The 15,886-nt window shown below is 36.7% G+C and overlaps 3 protein-coding genes across 23 annotated transcripts; all 3 read right to left on the reverse strand.

Moving 5' to 3' along the window:
• Positions 1 to 1,449: 1,449 nt before the first annotated feature.
• Positions 1,450 to 2,772, reverse strand: LOC149668643 (uncharacterized protein F54H12.2-like). The gene has a single exon (XM_089840862.1). It carries the CDS (start codon positions 2,770 to 2,772, stop codon positions 1,450 to 1,452), a length of 1,323 nt encoding a protein of 440 aa, XP_089696988.1.
• Positions 2,773 to 4,017: 1,245 nt separating this feature from the next.
• On the reverse strand, positions 4,018 to 5,121 carry LOC149668644 (uncharacterized). The gene has a single exon (XM_089840864.1). The coding sequence runs from the start codon at positions 5,119 to 5,121 to the stop codon at positions 4,018 to 4,020; it is 1,104 nt and encodes a 367-aa protein (XP_089696990.1).
• Positions 5,122 to 8,838: 3,717 nt separating this feature from the next.
• On the reverse strand, positions 8,839 to 11,265 carry LOC149668645 (uncharacterized). 21 transcript variants are annotated; one of them, XM_089840786.1, is made up of 7 exons: positions 10,376 to 10,515; positions 9,731 to 10,263; positions 9,574 to 9,651; positions 9,405 to 9,460; positions 9,296 to 9,340; positions 9,149 to 9,193; positions 8,839 to 9,069 (listed from the first exon to the last, which is right to left on the reverse strand). In XM_089840786.1, the coding sequence occupies exons 2-7, from the start codon at positions 9,840 to 9,842 to the stop codon at positions 9,052 to 9,054; spliced, it is 354 nt and encodes a 117-aa protein (XP_089696912.1). In that variant the 5' UTR covers positions 9,843 to 10,263; positions 10,376 to 10,515; the 3' UTR covers positions 8,839 to 9,051. The 21 variants fall into 21 exon arrangements, 3 of the variants coding, with proteins under 3 accessions (XP_089696912.1, XP_089696910.1, XP_089696911.1); XM_089840784.1 differs by having other exon boundaries at positions 9,258 to 9,340; XM_089840785.1 differs by having other exon boundaries at positions 8,839 to 9,193.
• Between the last annotated feature and the right edge of the window lie 4,621 nt (positions 11,266 to 15,886).

A 15,886-nucleotide genomic window follows, 5' to 3' on the forward strand; every position in this document is an offset into this window, starting at 1 on the left:
TCTGGTGGGTACGTTGGTATTCGCGGATTGTATCGTTCAGCTAAAGAGAAGGGTCTCAAAGTGACGACAAAAAACGTTAAGGAATTTTTACAAAAGCAAGATACCTATACTCTACATAAAAATACCAGGTGGCGATATAAACGAAATAAGACGATAGCGTACGGTATAGACGATCAATGGCAAGCCGACCTCATTGACCTCCAGAAACTTTCGAAACAAAACAAAGGGCATCGATATATACTTGCTTGTATAGATATTTTTAGTAAATACGCTTTCGTTGAACCGGTGAAAGATAAGAAAGGAGATACTATAGTAAAGGCGTTGAAAAAGATACTGGATGGTGAAAGAAAACCAAGGCGAATACAGAGTGACCATGGGAATGAGTTTGTGTGTAAAGCCGTTCAAACTGAATTAAAATCACGAGGAATTGAGTTTTTCGCGACAAACTCGGAAGTGAAAGCCAGCATTGTCGAGCGATTTATCAGATCGTTTAAATCAAGGATGTATCGATACTTTACTGCGAAAAATACTTATACGTGCGTTGATGTGCTCCCCAGATTAGTTAGTGCTTATAATAACAGTTACCATCGTTCAATTAAATGTAAACCTATAGAAGTAACACCTCAAAATTCCAAAATCATTTGGAAAAATTTATACGGAGATATTGACTTTAGTCCCCCTGTGAAGTACGATTTTGAAATCGGAGACATTGTCAGAATAAGCAAAAACAAAGGGCTTTTTGAGAAAGGATACGTCCCTAATTTTTCGGAAGAATTATTTCGAGTAATTAAGCAAATAATAAAAGATATATTTTGGGAGACGGCATTCGTACCCTATCACACGGTCACCACTGGATTAGCATTTTAAATAAATAAAATAATATTGTTAATATGAACTTATATTAAACGGTTTTTTAAATATATGAATATAGAATGTATTTTTCTGTAAATAAACTTTGAAAAACACTATAATTTATTGAAAATTTATTGAAAATTTATTGAATATCTTGAATACATAAATTCTTTGATCATCTCATCATTTAGATTTTTATTTTTCGAAAATCTAGACACGATATTAAACATTTTAACACCCCTACATCTATTAAGAGCGAAATACACACAAAATCCTCCACACGTTCTACTAAGATTTCCTTGTAATTGTAACGAGTTAAAAGTCACAGTTTTACTATTTCTTTCTACAAAGTCATTAAAACGAAACATATCAGGCGGATTTCCGTACGAGTCGAACATTTCGGTATTGGCATTTCTGGAGAAATACAAGGCTATCCAGTGCTGACCAGCACCGTTTGACGTATCGGTGTTCACGATATAAAGAGACGGAAAAGTCGTCACAAATTTTGGTAGTTGGTCAGCGGCAAACACACCCCGAAATAAATTTCTGGTGAACTTATCTTTCCCCAAAATTCTCGTTAGTTGTATCGTATCCATTCTAGTCGAAGATTACGGTTCGGTTCTTATCAATTTCAATCAAACTCTGGAATTCGGCGTATACAATAACGGCGATGGTTTCTTTTAACGCGGAAGCGAATTTCATTTCTAGTCTCAAATTTCCATTTTTAACGAGATGAAAATGGGTGGCATTGTTCATTAAATCAGCCGTCAAATCAAAGACAAAAAGACAGTTTCCCCCTGGGTAATCGTCGCGGCTTATTTGATTTCCTTCGTCAATATTCCACTGACCCGTTTGAAGAAATAAATTAGCGTACGCTTGGATGTAGCTATGTTCTGTAAAGTTTGGCGTCAGCGGTTTATGTGGTACGCTACTGCCGTCGGCGAACAAACCAATGTGATTCACATCAAAGGGTTGGAAATTATATGGTGACAATTTTAGATCACCCAAAAACGCACTTTGTTCGACCATCCCTATGACGACTCTATTCGGTTTCTGCCCATTAAATAAATGATCCTGCACGACGCTCATGTTGCCCTTTGGGATCGAAAACGAAGTAACTTCCGTGCGGGTAATTGGGTATTTCGCTCTCGACATTTGTAACACCTTCGCGTGTGCAAGCGGGATTTCAGGTATCAATTTGACTTTCCTCAAATATAACGATGCCGCTTTAATGTTCAATTTACATTTTACGTCAGAATGCAAACAAAATTCGGTATTGGGCTTTCCAAAGACAAATTTTAAATCTACCAAGTTCAAAAGGTAGCGAGGTTGTTGACAAATGTCTAAATGAAGAGCACCAATCATATCTATAGTTCCTTTTTGGGCGAATTTAGCTCTCTTCAAGAAACCCTTGTTATTCGCAAAATCGTTGAACTTGCACGGCGTGTCTCGATAAAATAATGAGCTTGTTAAATGACTATTTTTAGCAGAGTCTCCAAACGTTAACATAGTTTGAATCATACTTTTGTACGGGTAATTTTGAGCGCAAGGGGTAACCGATTTCTCGTTTAGAAATAAATGCACTTCGGGAAAGAGACTATGCAAAAACAAATTAACTGGGGCTACATTATCCGCCGGAGTAGTAACTGTACCATCGGCGGCAATCACGGCTGCTTTCGGGGAAGATCCATCGTCCATTTTCACATCCGCTTGAACATGAAGCAGAGTTTGGGACAAATCCGTGTAGGATTCGGAATTTCCACTAATACAGAAAACTAAGTTTGAATTGTTGCTGATGCTGGAAATGGGAAAGTATTCGACCCATTCACCGCTGATAATTCCCGTTTGCGTTAACGGGACTAGGAAAATATCCAATTCGCAATTGACGCAGCCACTAGAGTTAGGATGCATCAGCGCCATATTCTTGGACTTCAGGAAAATATATCGGAATAAGAACGACACGATGTTTTCCTCTTCTTAGCTTTAGCCCGAGTGACTTTGCGATGCACCCTACGCCTCTTTTTAATTCCGGATCCGGTCATCTCCTTGACTACATTCGCAGCTGACAATAAGGTTTCTTTACCGGCGCTCTTCGATCTAGTCACTAGAGACTTTTTAATTGGAATACCACTAGCAACGTCCGTCACTACTTTCGCTCCGGTATCGAGAAATTTTCTTCCAAGAAACTGAGCACCACGTTTAAAAAGGGGCATGGCACTCCGAAAGGCCGAAGCCAGTATGTTCCCTAATCCATACCCTCTTTGCACAGGAACACCCCGATATACAGGCATGGATCCGAAACCAGCCTGGTTTAAATAGTAGTTCTCATAATCGCTTAGGGCGGAAATGTAATGGGGTCGTCCCATGATGTTTGTCATTCGCCGCTATTCACTGAACTGAAAGTTACCCCATCCAGCTCGTATTATTATAAGGTGAGCCAGGTCCTCCGCGGTCTGAAGTGTAGAGTAACGTTCACCTTCCCTCGTTCGAATTGTATAGGGTTTCCCAGTTCATCCATAACGTTAATTTCTATAGTTTGTATGTCCGAAGAAGCTACAGGCAGATAATGAGGTCGAGCAAATTCCACATCGACAGTTTCTCCGTCTTTTCCTTTCACGCTGATTATTCTCAAAAGAGGGACTTTACTATCTCCTACGATCGTATTTGTAACTACGTCAGAGTAAACAAACAGAGAATGTAATCCAGCATCCAAATCCACGATATAAGGTGCCATCATGGATTCCGTAATTACGTAATCTTCATTTGAGTCAAGCGTAAATCCCATCATAACCGCGATATCACCAGGTATATTTATCGTGTAATTATAGTCCATGAAAACGGATACGCGTTTTAAACTAGCAGTATACGTAAATTTGATTGTGCTATCATTGAACAACAACATTCCGAGTAAATCTCGAATTGATAAGAAACTGCCTTTAGGAATAACAACTACCGTTTCCATAGTTTTAGCGTCAGTGGACCAAATTCTTATAGATCTTTCTCCCCTCACATTATTCCAGGTTCTTGGATAACTTATTTCCGTCAATCCAACTTCGTAAGGGCCGTTAAGTTTTACTACTTCTGGAAGATACGTCCTAAATTTACTCGTAGTATTGTTGGGAAAGTACTTTGTGGATGAATCGGATGGTAAAGTGATATAGAAACTCATTGTAAGTCAATTTCCTGCACCCAACTGTCAAATTGAGGTCCGTATCCACTCCAACGCACCAGCAATTCTACGGTATTATCAGCTTTTTTTCTCTTTTTCAGCACTTTTTCAATTTTGAACGCGCAAGTCTCGAGATCTTTTCCCACCTTTTGTACTTCCTCTTTGTAAAAAACTCCCAAAATGGGTTCCGAATTTAACGCCTCCAGTTTATATACCGGTGGCTGTCTCGGTATTTGCTTAATTACTCGAAATAATTCTTCCGAAAAATTAGGGACGTATCCTTTCTCAAAAAGCCCTTTGTTTTTGCTTATTCTGACAATGTCTCCGATTTCAAAATCGTACTTCACAGGGGGACTAAAGTCAATATCTCCGTATAAATTTTTCCAAATGATTTTGGAATTTTGAGGTGTTACTTCTGTAGGTTTACATTTAATTGAACGATGGTAACTGTTATTATAAGCACTAACTAATCTGGGGAGCACATCAACGTACGTATAAGTATTTTTCGCAGTAAAGTATCGATACATCCTTGATTTAAACGATCTGATAAATCGCTCGACAATGCTGGCTTTCACTTCCGAGTTTGTCGCGAAAAACTCAATTCCTCGTGATTTTAATTCAGTTTGAACGGCTTTACACACAAACTCATTCCCATGGTCACTCTGTATTCGCCTTGGTTTTCTTTCACCATCCAGTATCTTTTTCAACGCCTTTACTATAGTATCTCCTTTCTTATCTTTCACCGGTTCAACGAAAGCGTATTTACTAAAAATATCTATACAAGCAAGTATATATCGATGCCCTTTGTTTTGTTTCGAAAGTTTCTGGAGGTCAATGAGGTCGGCTTGCCATTGATCGTCTATACCGTACGCTATCGTCTGATTTCGTTTATATCGCCACCTGGTATTTTTATGTAGAGTATAGGTATCTTGCTTTTGTAAAAATTCCTTAACGTTTTTTGTCGTCACTTTGAGACCCTTCTCTTTAGCTGAACGATACAATCCGCGAATACCAACGTACCCACCAGAGTCAGATACGTCGTAATAAATATTTTCTAGCTTATCCATAAATGGTACTATTTCCGGATGTGCGTGTTGCATAGTACAATATTAAGAAATCGAAAACTTCGATTATTATGAAACATAATATTATTAAGACGCCGGTTAATATTTTTGGATTTTTTGAAAAGGATTCAAATAATCTGGACACGATACCTTGCGCTACAACTTCTGTACAACCATCCATTTTGAGATATGAAAGGTAAATAAAGGCTCATAACTCGTGATAAACGTTTTATTTGTAATTACAATCAAATCGTCACCCATTGATTAAGTTTGGGTGGTGTCGCGTTAAACAATAATGATTTCAATACACGCGCTCTAGTAGGGTTTTTGATAAATTTTTTCGGTACATTGTTATTTTGCAATATTTCGTAGAAGCTTTTGTAACCAGTTGGGTCGGTATTTGGTGTGGTTTTTCTAACCGCATCGTAAATTAAATCGACTACGTTTGATCCGGGCACGACCCTTCCCCCAATTTCCATTTCTCCAAGTTCGTTCCACGAAATATACCTCAATGTCCAAGTGTACAACGATATCGCGTCAGGAACCATGCTCGGTGGGATAGACGTTGCAATTTCTTCGTACCAAGTTTTCTTAACCGATGTCTGTTGTTTTTCAACTGGTTTCCTATTAGATGCAATGTGTCGTTGCAAAGTTTGATTATATAAAGTTAATTTCTCCGATTCGCAAATACGAGGATTGTCGAGAATAGTTTTCATTTCTTTATCCAAGGATGGTATGTCCGATTCGAGAGCGACATCTTCGGTGGTAGCATTCTTCATTCGACGTAAAGCGTCCTCGGACACCAAAATCATTTTCCGAGCCATTTATTTATTTATGGCACGATTTATGGCAGAGCCAGCAACTGAACTAACGATTGAGAGTAACGGTGCAAGTAAAAGAGGTAAAAAACCCCCTTTCTGAACTAGAATCTGTTTTCTCTTAGCGAGAGGAATTTTTCTACAAAGTTTATGCAACACATTACGGTGTTTCTTCAATTGTATCTTTTGTCCGTCTGTTAGTTGAATGTTACCGCGTAGTACATTTATACAACATTCGACTAAGGCTAATATAGCGTCACGATTCGATAGTTTGATGATAGCCTTCCTCTGTTTCGCGTTACAAGTGCTCAAAAATTTTAAAAAATTCAAGTTTTTACACACCCGTTTTGATGTTGATATAGTCATTTCGGTACAAATATAGCGGCTTCTTCCCCTGGTATTATTCCCGTTCGCAGTCGATATTCATCTGCAGTGTTTGGCTTCAGGTCGATGAATAAATAACCGTATGGTTTCGCCACGGCTTGACGAAATGCATCGACAACAAACTTGGTATTAGAAGGGGAAATTTGTTTAGCGATATTTAAGACACTGGAGACGTCTCTAGCCGAACGAAAAATTACGAGGTATTGGGAATTTAAATTGAGGGTCCTAACTTCTTTCCCGTGATAAAACAAATTTTGCATTAAAATGAGTACCGAAGTGTTACGGTGATGGGAACCTCGAATAAATAAGTTAGTGACGTCTTTGTTATTAGCTATTTCGCATAATAGATCGTCGAGGATTATAAAATTTCTAACCTCGGGAATCAAATTGCTCGGGTCTAATAAACCCTCGTGAAACTCAACGTTAGGATTATTTTCCAACACGGAATTAAATAATTTCTCTTGGTGCTCAGTATAACACCAAACTATTCTTTGGGGAGGTGGAGAAATGCAGGACGCATTATGCTTAATTAATTTGGCAATGAAATGTGACTTGCCACATTGCGTGGGACCTGAGACAAGCCCAGTGAATGGATGCTTCATAACTGGGTCCATGATTTTAAATGAGCTACGATTTAGAGAATTGAGACTTTAATACTAAATATTTATTGTTTAAAAATCTTCAGTTTTATACAACATCTTTTTAGCGTTACATACAATGAAAGACATAATCGCATCGCGAATATCCTCATTTAAAAAGGTTTCAATTTTATGGGTAATTTCGGAATAACTAATAGTATCCATCGCGTCTACAAAATACGTGTCTAAACGGGTGTTCCAATCAATCATCAGACAATCGTGTTGTTTTTGTGAAGGATGATCAATTTTGCAACCATTGCATTGCTTATCCACGTATTCAGTAATATGGTCCAGTACGTCTCGTTTGATATTTTTGAAGACCCGTTTCACTTCGTTGTGATACGATATGACTTCGTCGTATTTGTCCATCAAGGTCTTCCAAGGGTATTGCGATATGGTAAAACCCCTTTTGGTTAGGTACTGCTTTCCATAATTCGTCCCAGTTCCGAGGATGATTTCTCTCACGTCCACCACTCTCCGATTTTGGAAAATGCTTAGCTGGACTCGTCTTGTTTCTGATCCTTCGAAGAAAAACGAAGTATTTTCAATGGAATCGCTTCCCAAGAATGAAGATATTTGATCGTTCTTGTCCCGAAGTTGTTTGAAATGACTTTCTGTTAAAGCGATGCCCACACTTCCATCCAAAGTTCCGATAAAAATGTTACAATCTGGAGTAACCGTTACCCCTTTGGTGGTAGAAATAGGGAAAGTCTTGAGAGGATTCCTATAAGTTTCGAAAATATCTTGTAAATACTGTAAAATATCAAGGTATAGACTACCATACTTACATCATATTATTATGTAAATTCTGAGGTGTAAGAGACTCGCAGAAGGTAATTCAGAATGATGTTTAAAATGTAAAAATTCAGCTTTATATAGTAAATTTTCCTCGAAAATTATGTTGAACTTTGTACCTTTCTCTCCGAAAGATATTCCTCTTTTGCTTCATTATATAGACATACTCTACTGTATATCTTCTTTGAAAACTGTACCTTAATAATACTATAATCCATATAATATGTATATACCTATGGTAATATTCCATAGGGGTATATCCCTAATCTATGCCTCATGTTTCTTCTATCACCCTGTACGTATACAAAACTTTCCCCATCTCTTATATCCAACCGTACGCGATTTGTTCAAAGACCGTCAAAATTTTGCTTAATTTCGCATCACACCAAAAAAAAAAAAATCTTTTTCTTCTTTCCTATACTCTGATTTACCTTCCTTATTTAAAAAAAAAACACACCGCCGCAGACAAATGTCTCGTACGGGTGAAACGCAAGCATAAACAATTTATGAAATTCCAAACCTCGCGTTCTCTCATCGTAACGAAACTAGAGCTATCTCTCTCTCGGATGGGAAATTTGAGAACTCTTCGTTCTCTTTCGACCCCAGACTCCCGTAATATACCAGGGAAAGCACCGATGATTAGGCAAATAATTTTCGTACAATTAATTCGGTGTTCCCCGTACTCTGAAAGGGTAAGAATCCAATCCCCCTCGTCGATTTATGTACGGACCCTCCGTACTACCTTTGTCAGCCTCTACCGTACTATGAGGCGGCAAAACTTATACCCCCAATGTTATTTCTATGGTCCATACCCGTCCCGCTCTGTTCTCATTTTACCGTAAAACTTACGTACTCTCCATGCCGTCCAAGGTGCACAAAAAAGCCGCTTCGGAAAAATTCAAGACCGTCGAATTTTCATACCCAATGTTAATTTTCCCATAGGGTATCATACCCCATGTTATCTCTATGGCAAATTCATACCCATCCCGTTCTCTTATTTATATACTACTTGTAACAATTTATATGATAACCAAACTTTTTGAAAAAAAAATACATAAGATTATAATATTTACCATTTACCAAAAAAAAAGTAAAATTTAATATTAAAAACAAAAAAAAGGTTTTTCCGTTTCGTGTGACTGAGTGAAAAAAGGTGGTAAAATTTGTTATTTTACATTTTATTTTACCATTTGACAAAATTTATTGGGACACAAGCATTAATATCCATGTCTACTTTTCCCTCAAGGTAGATATATTTACAAGTTCCTTTCAAAGAAAGGGCAGCTTGTTACGCGGAAATTTAAATATTCCTTTGCCAGGTATGCTTGGTCTTAATTGCGGTCGGAACACTAGGTTTATAGGCATGTATGTTAGTAAACCTTGCCGCCTGTTGGTTTAAATAAAAATTTAAGTAATATTTCTTTTTACCCTTGGACGAGTTCTATTTGGCTCTTGCGTTTGCCAAGGTGAAATCTGTTTGAAGAAATATTAGTGAGGAGGCTTACGCCAAAGGTGCCTACATTTGCTTTGAAAGGACCTTATACCAAAAGTGAAAATGATAATATTTCTTTTTACCCTTGGACGAGTTCTATTTGGCTCTTGCGTTTGCCAAGGTGAAATCTGTTTGAAGAAATATTAGTGAGGAGGCTTACGCCAAAGGTGCCTACATTTGCTTTGAAAGGACCTTATACCAAAACAGAAAATTATCATTTAAGGTCTCTTTGAAGGTAGCCTGTCGGTCTGTAAAAGAAATAACAGATTTACAATTTTTTTTATATAAGTTGCCTCTGTCGACTTTGAATAGATGAAAAGAAAAATATTTCTATTGATTGCATTTGGAACAGCGATAGTACGTTTCATTTTTGTAGGTTGGAAAATTTTCACATTGGTCATGTAACCATCTTCTGCAACTAACGCACATGACGTAATGACTTGTTTTATCAAACCCAGGACAAAAATCGGCATCACATTTCATGACGCCCTTTTTATGGTACTTTAGAAGCCACGTACTCACTTCATTTTCGGTTTCGACTCGATTGCATTTTAATGTATTCCATAGTCGTAGACGAGTTGATGTCGTTTGTGGAATTGAAAGGTCCACTTTCGCCTTATTCCTAGACATTTTATGTTTAATTTCATGAAACTTTAACGAGTTCACATGAAATGCCCATTTTCTGCCAATCAAAGAGGATGACGGCACTTCAGTTTTCTGAGCTTTCAAAAAAGAAAAAAATAATACAAAACGAAGACACCACAGTCGTTGGTGCTCGCCTGTTGAGTAGGACAATCCACGCTAATTTCAAAAACCCATTCATCACGATTGAAACTTAATTTAGCAATGTGTAATGTGAGAATAACAAAGGTTAATAGCGTTTTCATGTGTTTAAGAAGCTTGTTTGGGTCTGTGTGCAGGCCATCTAAGACGCAAATTTTCTTTTCTCCTAAAATAATGAGCCCTAAAAACCAGTGCCTTCCCGACGTATTTGTAACATCTGAGGGAAACAGAACAGCCAGAACATCTTTATTGGCGGCTTCATTATGCTCTAAATATTGGTATGCTGACTTATAGTAACCTTCACTGGTGCTAATTTTTGACACCAAGCCATGTAAGGCTATGTGCAAAGTTAAAAACATTCCACTTTCAATAACCAATACCTTATTCTCAGCATGATGGGCTTTCACCAAATTAGCCATACAATTATGTATTAGGAAACCACTAACTGGTTCGTTCAGCTTCAGAGTTTTTGTTTGCTCATTTTCATAAAAATCTTCATATCTAACGAACTTGGCAGCAGTTTCGTAATCTAAAGGTATTTCACTACCGTCATGGTTAGCGCATTTCACCGAAGAGCCGGAACTTGCCAAATCTGACGAAATGCTTGATATGATTTCTGAGTCAGCTTCTTGGACACCAGACTGCTTAAGCTTGTCAATAATGTTATGAAGGAAAGCTTGCCCGTGGTCAATGATTGGCTCTTCTTCATTTACTAACGTTTCAACATTTTTGTTTTTCAATATCATTTCCATGTCAGGGGATTTTTCGCATTTCGAGGAAGAGCCGGAACTTGCCAAATCTGAGGAACTGCTTGATATGATTTGAGTGTCAGCTTCTTGAACACCAGACTTCGTAAGCTTGTTTATAATGTTATAAAGGTAAACATGTCCAGACCCAAAAATCGGCGGTTGCTCTAACACAGGCATATCTATTAAACTTTCATTTGGAGTCTCTATGGTTGCATGGCATTCCAATTGAGGTAGAAAATTTTCGTCAGTTTCTGGAAAGGTTTCATACGTTTTCTCATTAATTGTTTCGCTTCCTTCGTTTTTAGACTCTTTGCAACACAAATCTATAGTGCTCTTCGCTCAGGTTAAGTCTGAACTTTCATTTGGTAATGGGGCGACTGATCTGTCTACTTCAGTGACTATTTGATTAATATTATTTTCGTGTGGAATGTTCAAAAATTGATCATTAATCAGCTGTTCATCATGGCTATCAAGCTCCATTTCGTCGTAAAGCAATTGTTCCTTTTCAGCGTGTGTTAAAGAAATATCAATTGTTTTCAAAGCTTCCAGGAGCTGCACTAAATGAATAGTCATAATCTTCTTGCGACCACTTGGAATCGCTTTACTGCAAATGTATGGAAACAATCCTTGGATCCACAAGTGCAAGTATCTTTTTTCAATTCGACAGCGTGAAAAACCTTGTCGTAAGGGTTTCCAACATTGTGACATTTGTTTTTTGGTTCATACGTTATTAACTGTTTTTCTATGCACAAGGATGCTAAAGCGTTATATCCAATATTGGATGTTTCAGACGATTTCCTTTTCTTATTGTCATGTTCAGAGCTCAATCTTAATTGATCAATCACATCTTTGTTGGTCCAGTGATTTTTTGCGGCGTTATTTTTAAAGCCGGGTTTTGGTTGCCATCAAGTTCTGGGTTTCTTAGATTCTTTTTTAAAAAATACGAACCTATACCTGAATATGCTCGGTTTATTTCTTTCAATTTTGATAATTGATAGTTCACTATGGCAACTACAACCTCAGTTACACTTAATTGTTTATTATCAATATATGCTTTGAAGTCTGCGTTGAGGCTTTCACTGACATTATTTGTTGGAACACAATTTCGGAAAGCTGCAAATCTCTTTGTTACAGCTTTTATGCATCCTTTGCGCAAAGCTGTTTTAATGTGTTTGTCGGCGTAATTCTCAAATTCTTTACTCCAAGTTACTTTATATGTGTCATATAATTCATCGAATTCTTCGACTGTCTCACAATTTATCAAGTCATTTAGAAACTCTGAGTACACCTTTTTATCTTCAGCACTGGCATTTGTCTTAGACAGCCAATCGGTAACATTTCTCTTTATATGGTTATGGCAGAAGAGAAGGTGTTTTCGGCCAATTTCACAACTTCTTGAAATGGCTTGTATCAACCCAGCTTCTCTGTCACAAATAATTGGAACATTTTGACCATATTGATCCAGCTCCAATAAAGGAGCTACAAATTTTTTGGAAAAAAATTACTGTGCGTTGACATGAATTTGCGATCATGTACCATATATAAGCCTTTTCTTTATGCTCTTTAAGATTTTATGGGGGTAAGGTGGAGTGTTCGATTCTTATTAGAGGGGTTAAAGTATAAGACAAACACCTACCTCTTTTCACTTATGATTCAACCTCGCTAACGCTAGACAAGATGTTAGAATGCAGTCAGTTGTGGAGAGTTAAGGCCTTTTAACGGGAACGAGAGCTTATAAAATTTCTGAATCAAAAGTGACCGCGTTTGATGGTATGTGTCAATTGAGAGTCAAAATAGATTCTAATCCAAATTTTAATATTCAACATAATATTCAATCTCGTTCATAAATTTCCACACACTTTTATAGGGGTCAAAATAAAAAATTGAACAAAAATCAAAAGTAATATACTCTATGGAATGTCTCCTTTAAGTTTCAAATTTAAATTTTAGGGGTGTTTGGGTTAAAATCGTGCAGTTATGCACTAAAACAATAATGTTCAAAAATAGAAAGTTAGGATTTAAAAAAATGAATCAATCCGTTAACCATAATCTAAGTTCTTTAACCATAGTTTCAAGTCAGTTTATCAAAATAGTTTCAAGTTTTATTTAATTTCTTACGACAAGTTGCTCCTCTTGCATATTCTTCTCAAGGGTTCAGGATCTTTTTTCTTTTCTTGCGTTTTAAGGGTTTTAATTCAGGATCTTTTTTCTTTTCTCGCGATTTAAGGGTTAATTATTTTCTTTTTTCTTTTAATATCTCGCGCACTCGCGTTCCTTCTCTTCTTCAACTTAGGGGTTTAAAAAAAATGTAAAATCAAGGATTCAAATTGACGAAAAATAAAGGTATCAAATTGAATAAAAAATCTCTCCGATTCTCTTCCGAAAACTTGGGGATTCAAATTGATGAAAAATAAAGGTATCAAAATGGATGAAAAATAAAGGTATCAAAATGAATAAAAAATATCTCCGATATAAAATAATACTCCAGATTTCTAAGGGTTTCTTAAGGGTGAGCCGACAGGGTTTCGTTAAGGGGTTCAGATATCGACTGAGGGTGGGACAGGAGGGACTTCGTATATATAACTTCTAGTTTCTCGCATGGATGTCTGGGACAATGACGTTTGTTGATTGACTTCGGTTTGGCGAATAGTGGACCATATTTATTACGTAGCCGGGCGGATTCGTGTTATCAACGAATAGGCAAAACTTTTAAATCTGGGACCAATACGGATTGGTCAGTTTAAGGGTTGAAAAAAAATGTTCTAGAAGTTTCTCGGGCCAGGTACCAGGATAGTGACTCAAGGTCTTGTTGCTTGGGGTCTAAATCAGCGTGACATTTCTCTGGGTTCTTGGAAAGAGTTTTCGTTGCTAGGTATTTCATTTTGCACTATGGATATAGGGGTATAGGATCGTTCTAGAAAGTACTGTGTCAACATTGAGGGGCTAGTTCCTTTTCTTTTGTACGAAAGAATTTCTTTTCAGTTTTTTAAAGGGATAGGTTTAAGTTTAAAGGGCTAATATTATCTTTATAGTGTTAATTTAAGGTATTTCGTTATTAATTTAAAGATTAATCAAAAATTTAATTTGATTTTCGGATTAAGATGGTTACATATCCCCACCTCTTCTGAAAAGTTCGTCCCCGAACTTAACATATTCATCTTACGATCACGTTAATTTTTTTTTTCGATGCATAGGGGTTTTAGTACTTGAAGTCTTAATCAACTCGTTTTCATTCAAAAACATGTCATTGGGGTAAAAAGTAAGGGTGCTATGTTTCAATTCTTTGTCTTCGGCTGTTTCATCCTCCGTCAGGGAACTTTCATTCATTCTCTCCTCTTCGATAAAGAAGTTTTGCAATTCTTGTTTTTTCTCTGCTTCTATATCTTCTGGCATATTTATTTCATTATTCACGCTCGTAGTGGTAGGGGTTGTATAGGTTTCTTCTATTCGCGTCTCATAAGGGTATTCCGAACGTTTTTCTTCGCGCATAGTGGAGGGGAGGGATACTTTCTTGATTGTTCTTTTTTGATTATAAGGGGTTGATGCAAATATGGGGTTTAATCTCTCTTCTTCTTTTCTAGTCTTTTCGACTCTTCTAAGGGTTTCTAATGAATTTCTATAATTCTTATTAAGGGTCTCTAGAGTTTCTTTAAAAATTTGTTGTAACTCAACATTTTGTTGTACTAGTTTTAATATAATTTCATCCTTAGGATTAGGGGTCACTAAATTTTTTCTATGGATTAAACTAACCACGTCACACAAAAAAATTTTCAAAGGTAGAATTAATTTGTCATACGACAAGACTATTACTAAGATAATCAAAACGTATATTAGGAGATCTGAGGTGTCAATTTGACCCTGGTGATTGCTCGATTATTTTTCAATATTTTTCAAAATATAGGGGTTTATAATAATTGAACCAACTTTGACTCTCTTCAAGACATGTCAAAATCCATCATATTGATAAGATTCCGAAGGATCGGATCCTTCCGACTGCGCCAATTTATAAGCCTTTTCTATATGCTCTTTAAGATTTTATGGGGGTAAGCTGGAGTGTTCGATTCTTATTAGAGGGGTTAAAGTATAAGACAAACACCTACCTCTTTTCACTTATGATTCAACCTCGCTAACGCTAGACAAGATGTTAGAATGCAGTCAGTTGTGGAGAGTTAAGGCCTTTTAACGGGAACGAGGGGCTTATAAAATTTCTAAATCAAAAGTGACCGCGTTTGATGGTATGTGTCAATTGAGAGTCAAAATAGATTCTAATCCAAATTTTAATATTCAACATAATATTCAATCCTTTTCATAAATTTCCACACACTTTTATAGGGGTCAAAATAAAAAATTAAACAAAAATCAAAAGTAATATACTCTATGGAATGTCTCTTTTAAGTTTCAAATTTAAATTTTAGGGGTGTTTGGGTTAAAATCGTGCAGTTATGCACTAAAACAATAATGTTCAAAAATAGAAAGTTAGGATTTAAAAAAAAATGAATCAATCCGTTAACCATAATCTAAGTTCTTTAACCATAGTTTCAAGTCAGTTTATCAAAATAGTTTCAAGTTTTATTTAATTTCTTACGACAAGTTGCTCCTCTTGCATATTCTTCTCAAGGGTTCAGGATCTTTTTTCTTTTCTCGCGTTTTAAGGGTTTTAATTCAGGATCTTTTTTCTTTTCTCGCGATTTAAGGGTTATTATTTTCTTTTTTTCTTTTAATATCTCGCGCACTCGCGCTCCTTCTCTTCTTCAACTTAGGGGTTTAAAAAAAATGCAAAATCAAGGATTCAAATTGACGAAAAATAAAGGTATCAAATTGAATAAAAAATCTCTCCGATTCTCTTCCGAAAACTTGGGGATTGAAATTGATGAAAAATAAAGGTATCAAAATGAATAAAAAATATCTCCGATATAAAATAATACTCCAGATTTCTAAGGGTTTTTTAAGGGTGAGCCGACAGGGTTTCGTTAAGGGGTTCAGATATCGACTGAGGGTGGGACAGGAGGGACTTCGTATATATAACTTCTAGTTTCTCGCAAGGATTTCTGGGACAATGACTTTTGTTGATTGACTTCGGTTTGGCGAATAGTGGACCATATTTATTACGTAGCCGGGCGGATTCGTGTTATCAACGAATAG

This window comes from Phalangium opilio, unplaced genomic scaffold (assembly GCF_054372755.1).
Source record: "Phalangium opilio isolate 3A_F unplaced genomic scaffold, DU_Popi_V2 ptg000055l_1, whole genome shotgun sequence".
Lineage (NCBI taxonomy): Eukaryota > Metazoa > Arthropoda > Arachnida > Opiliones > Phalangiidae > Phalangium > Phalangium opilio.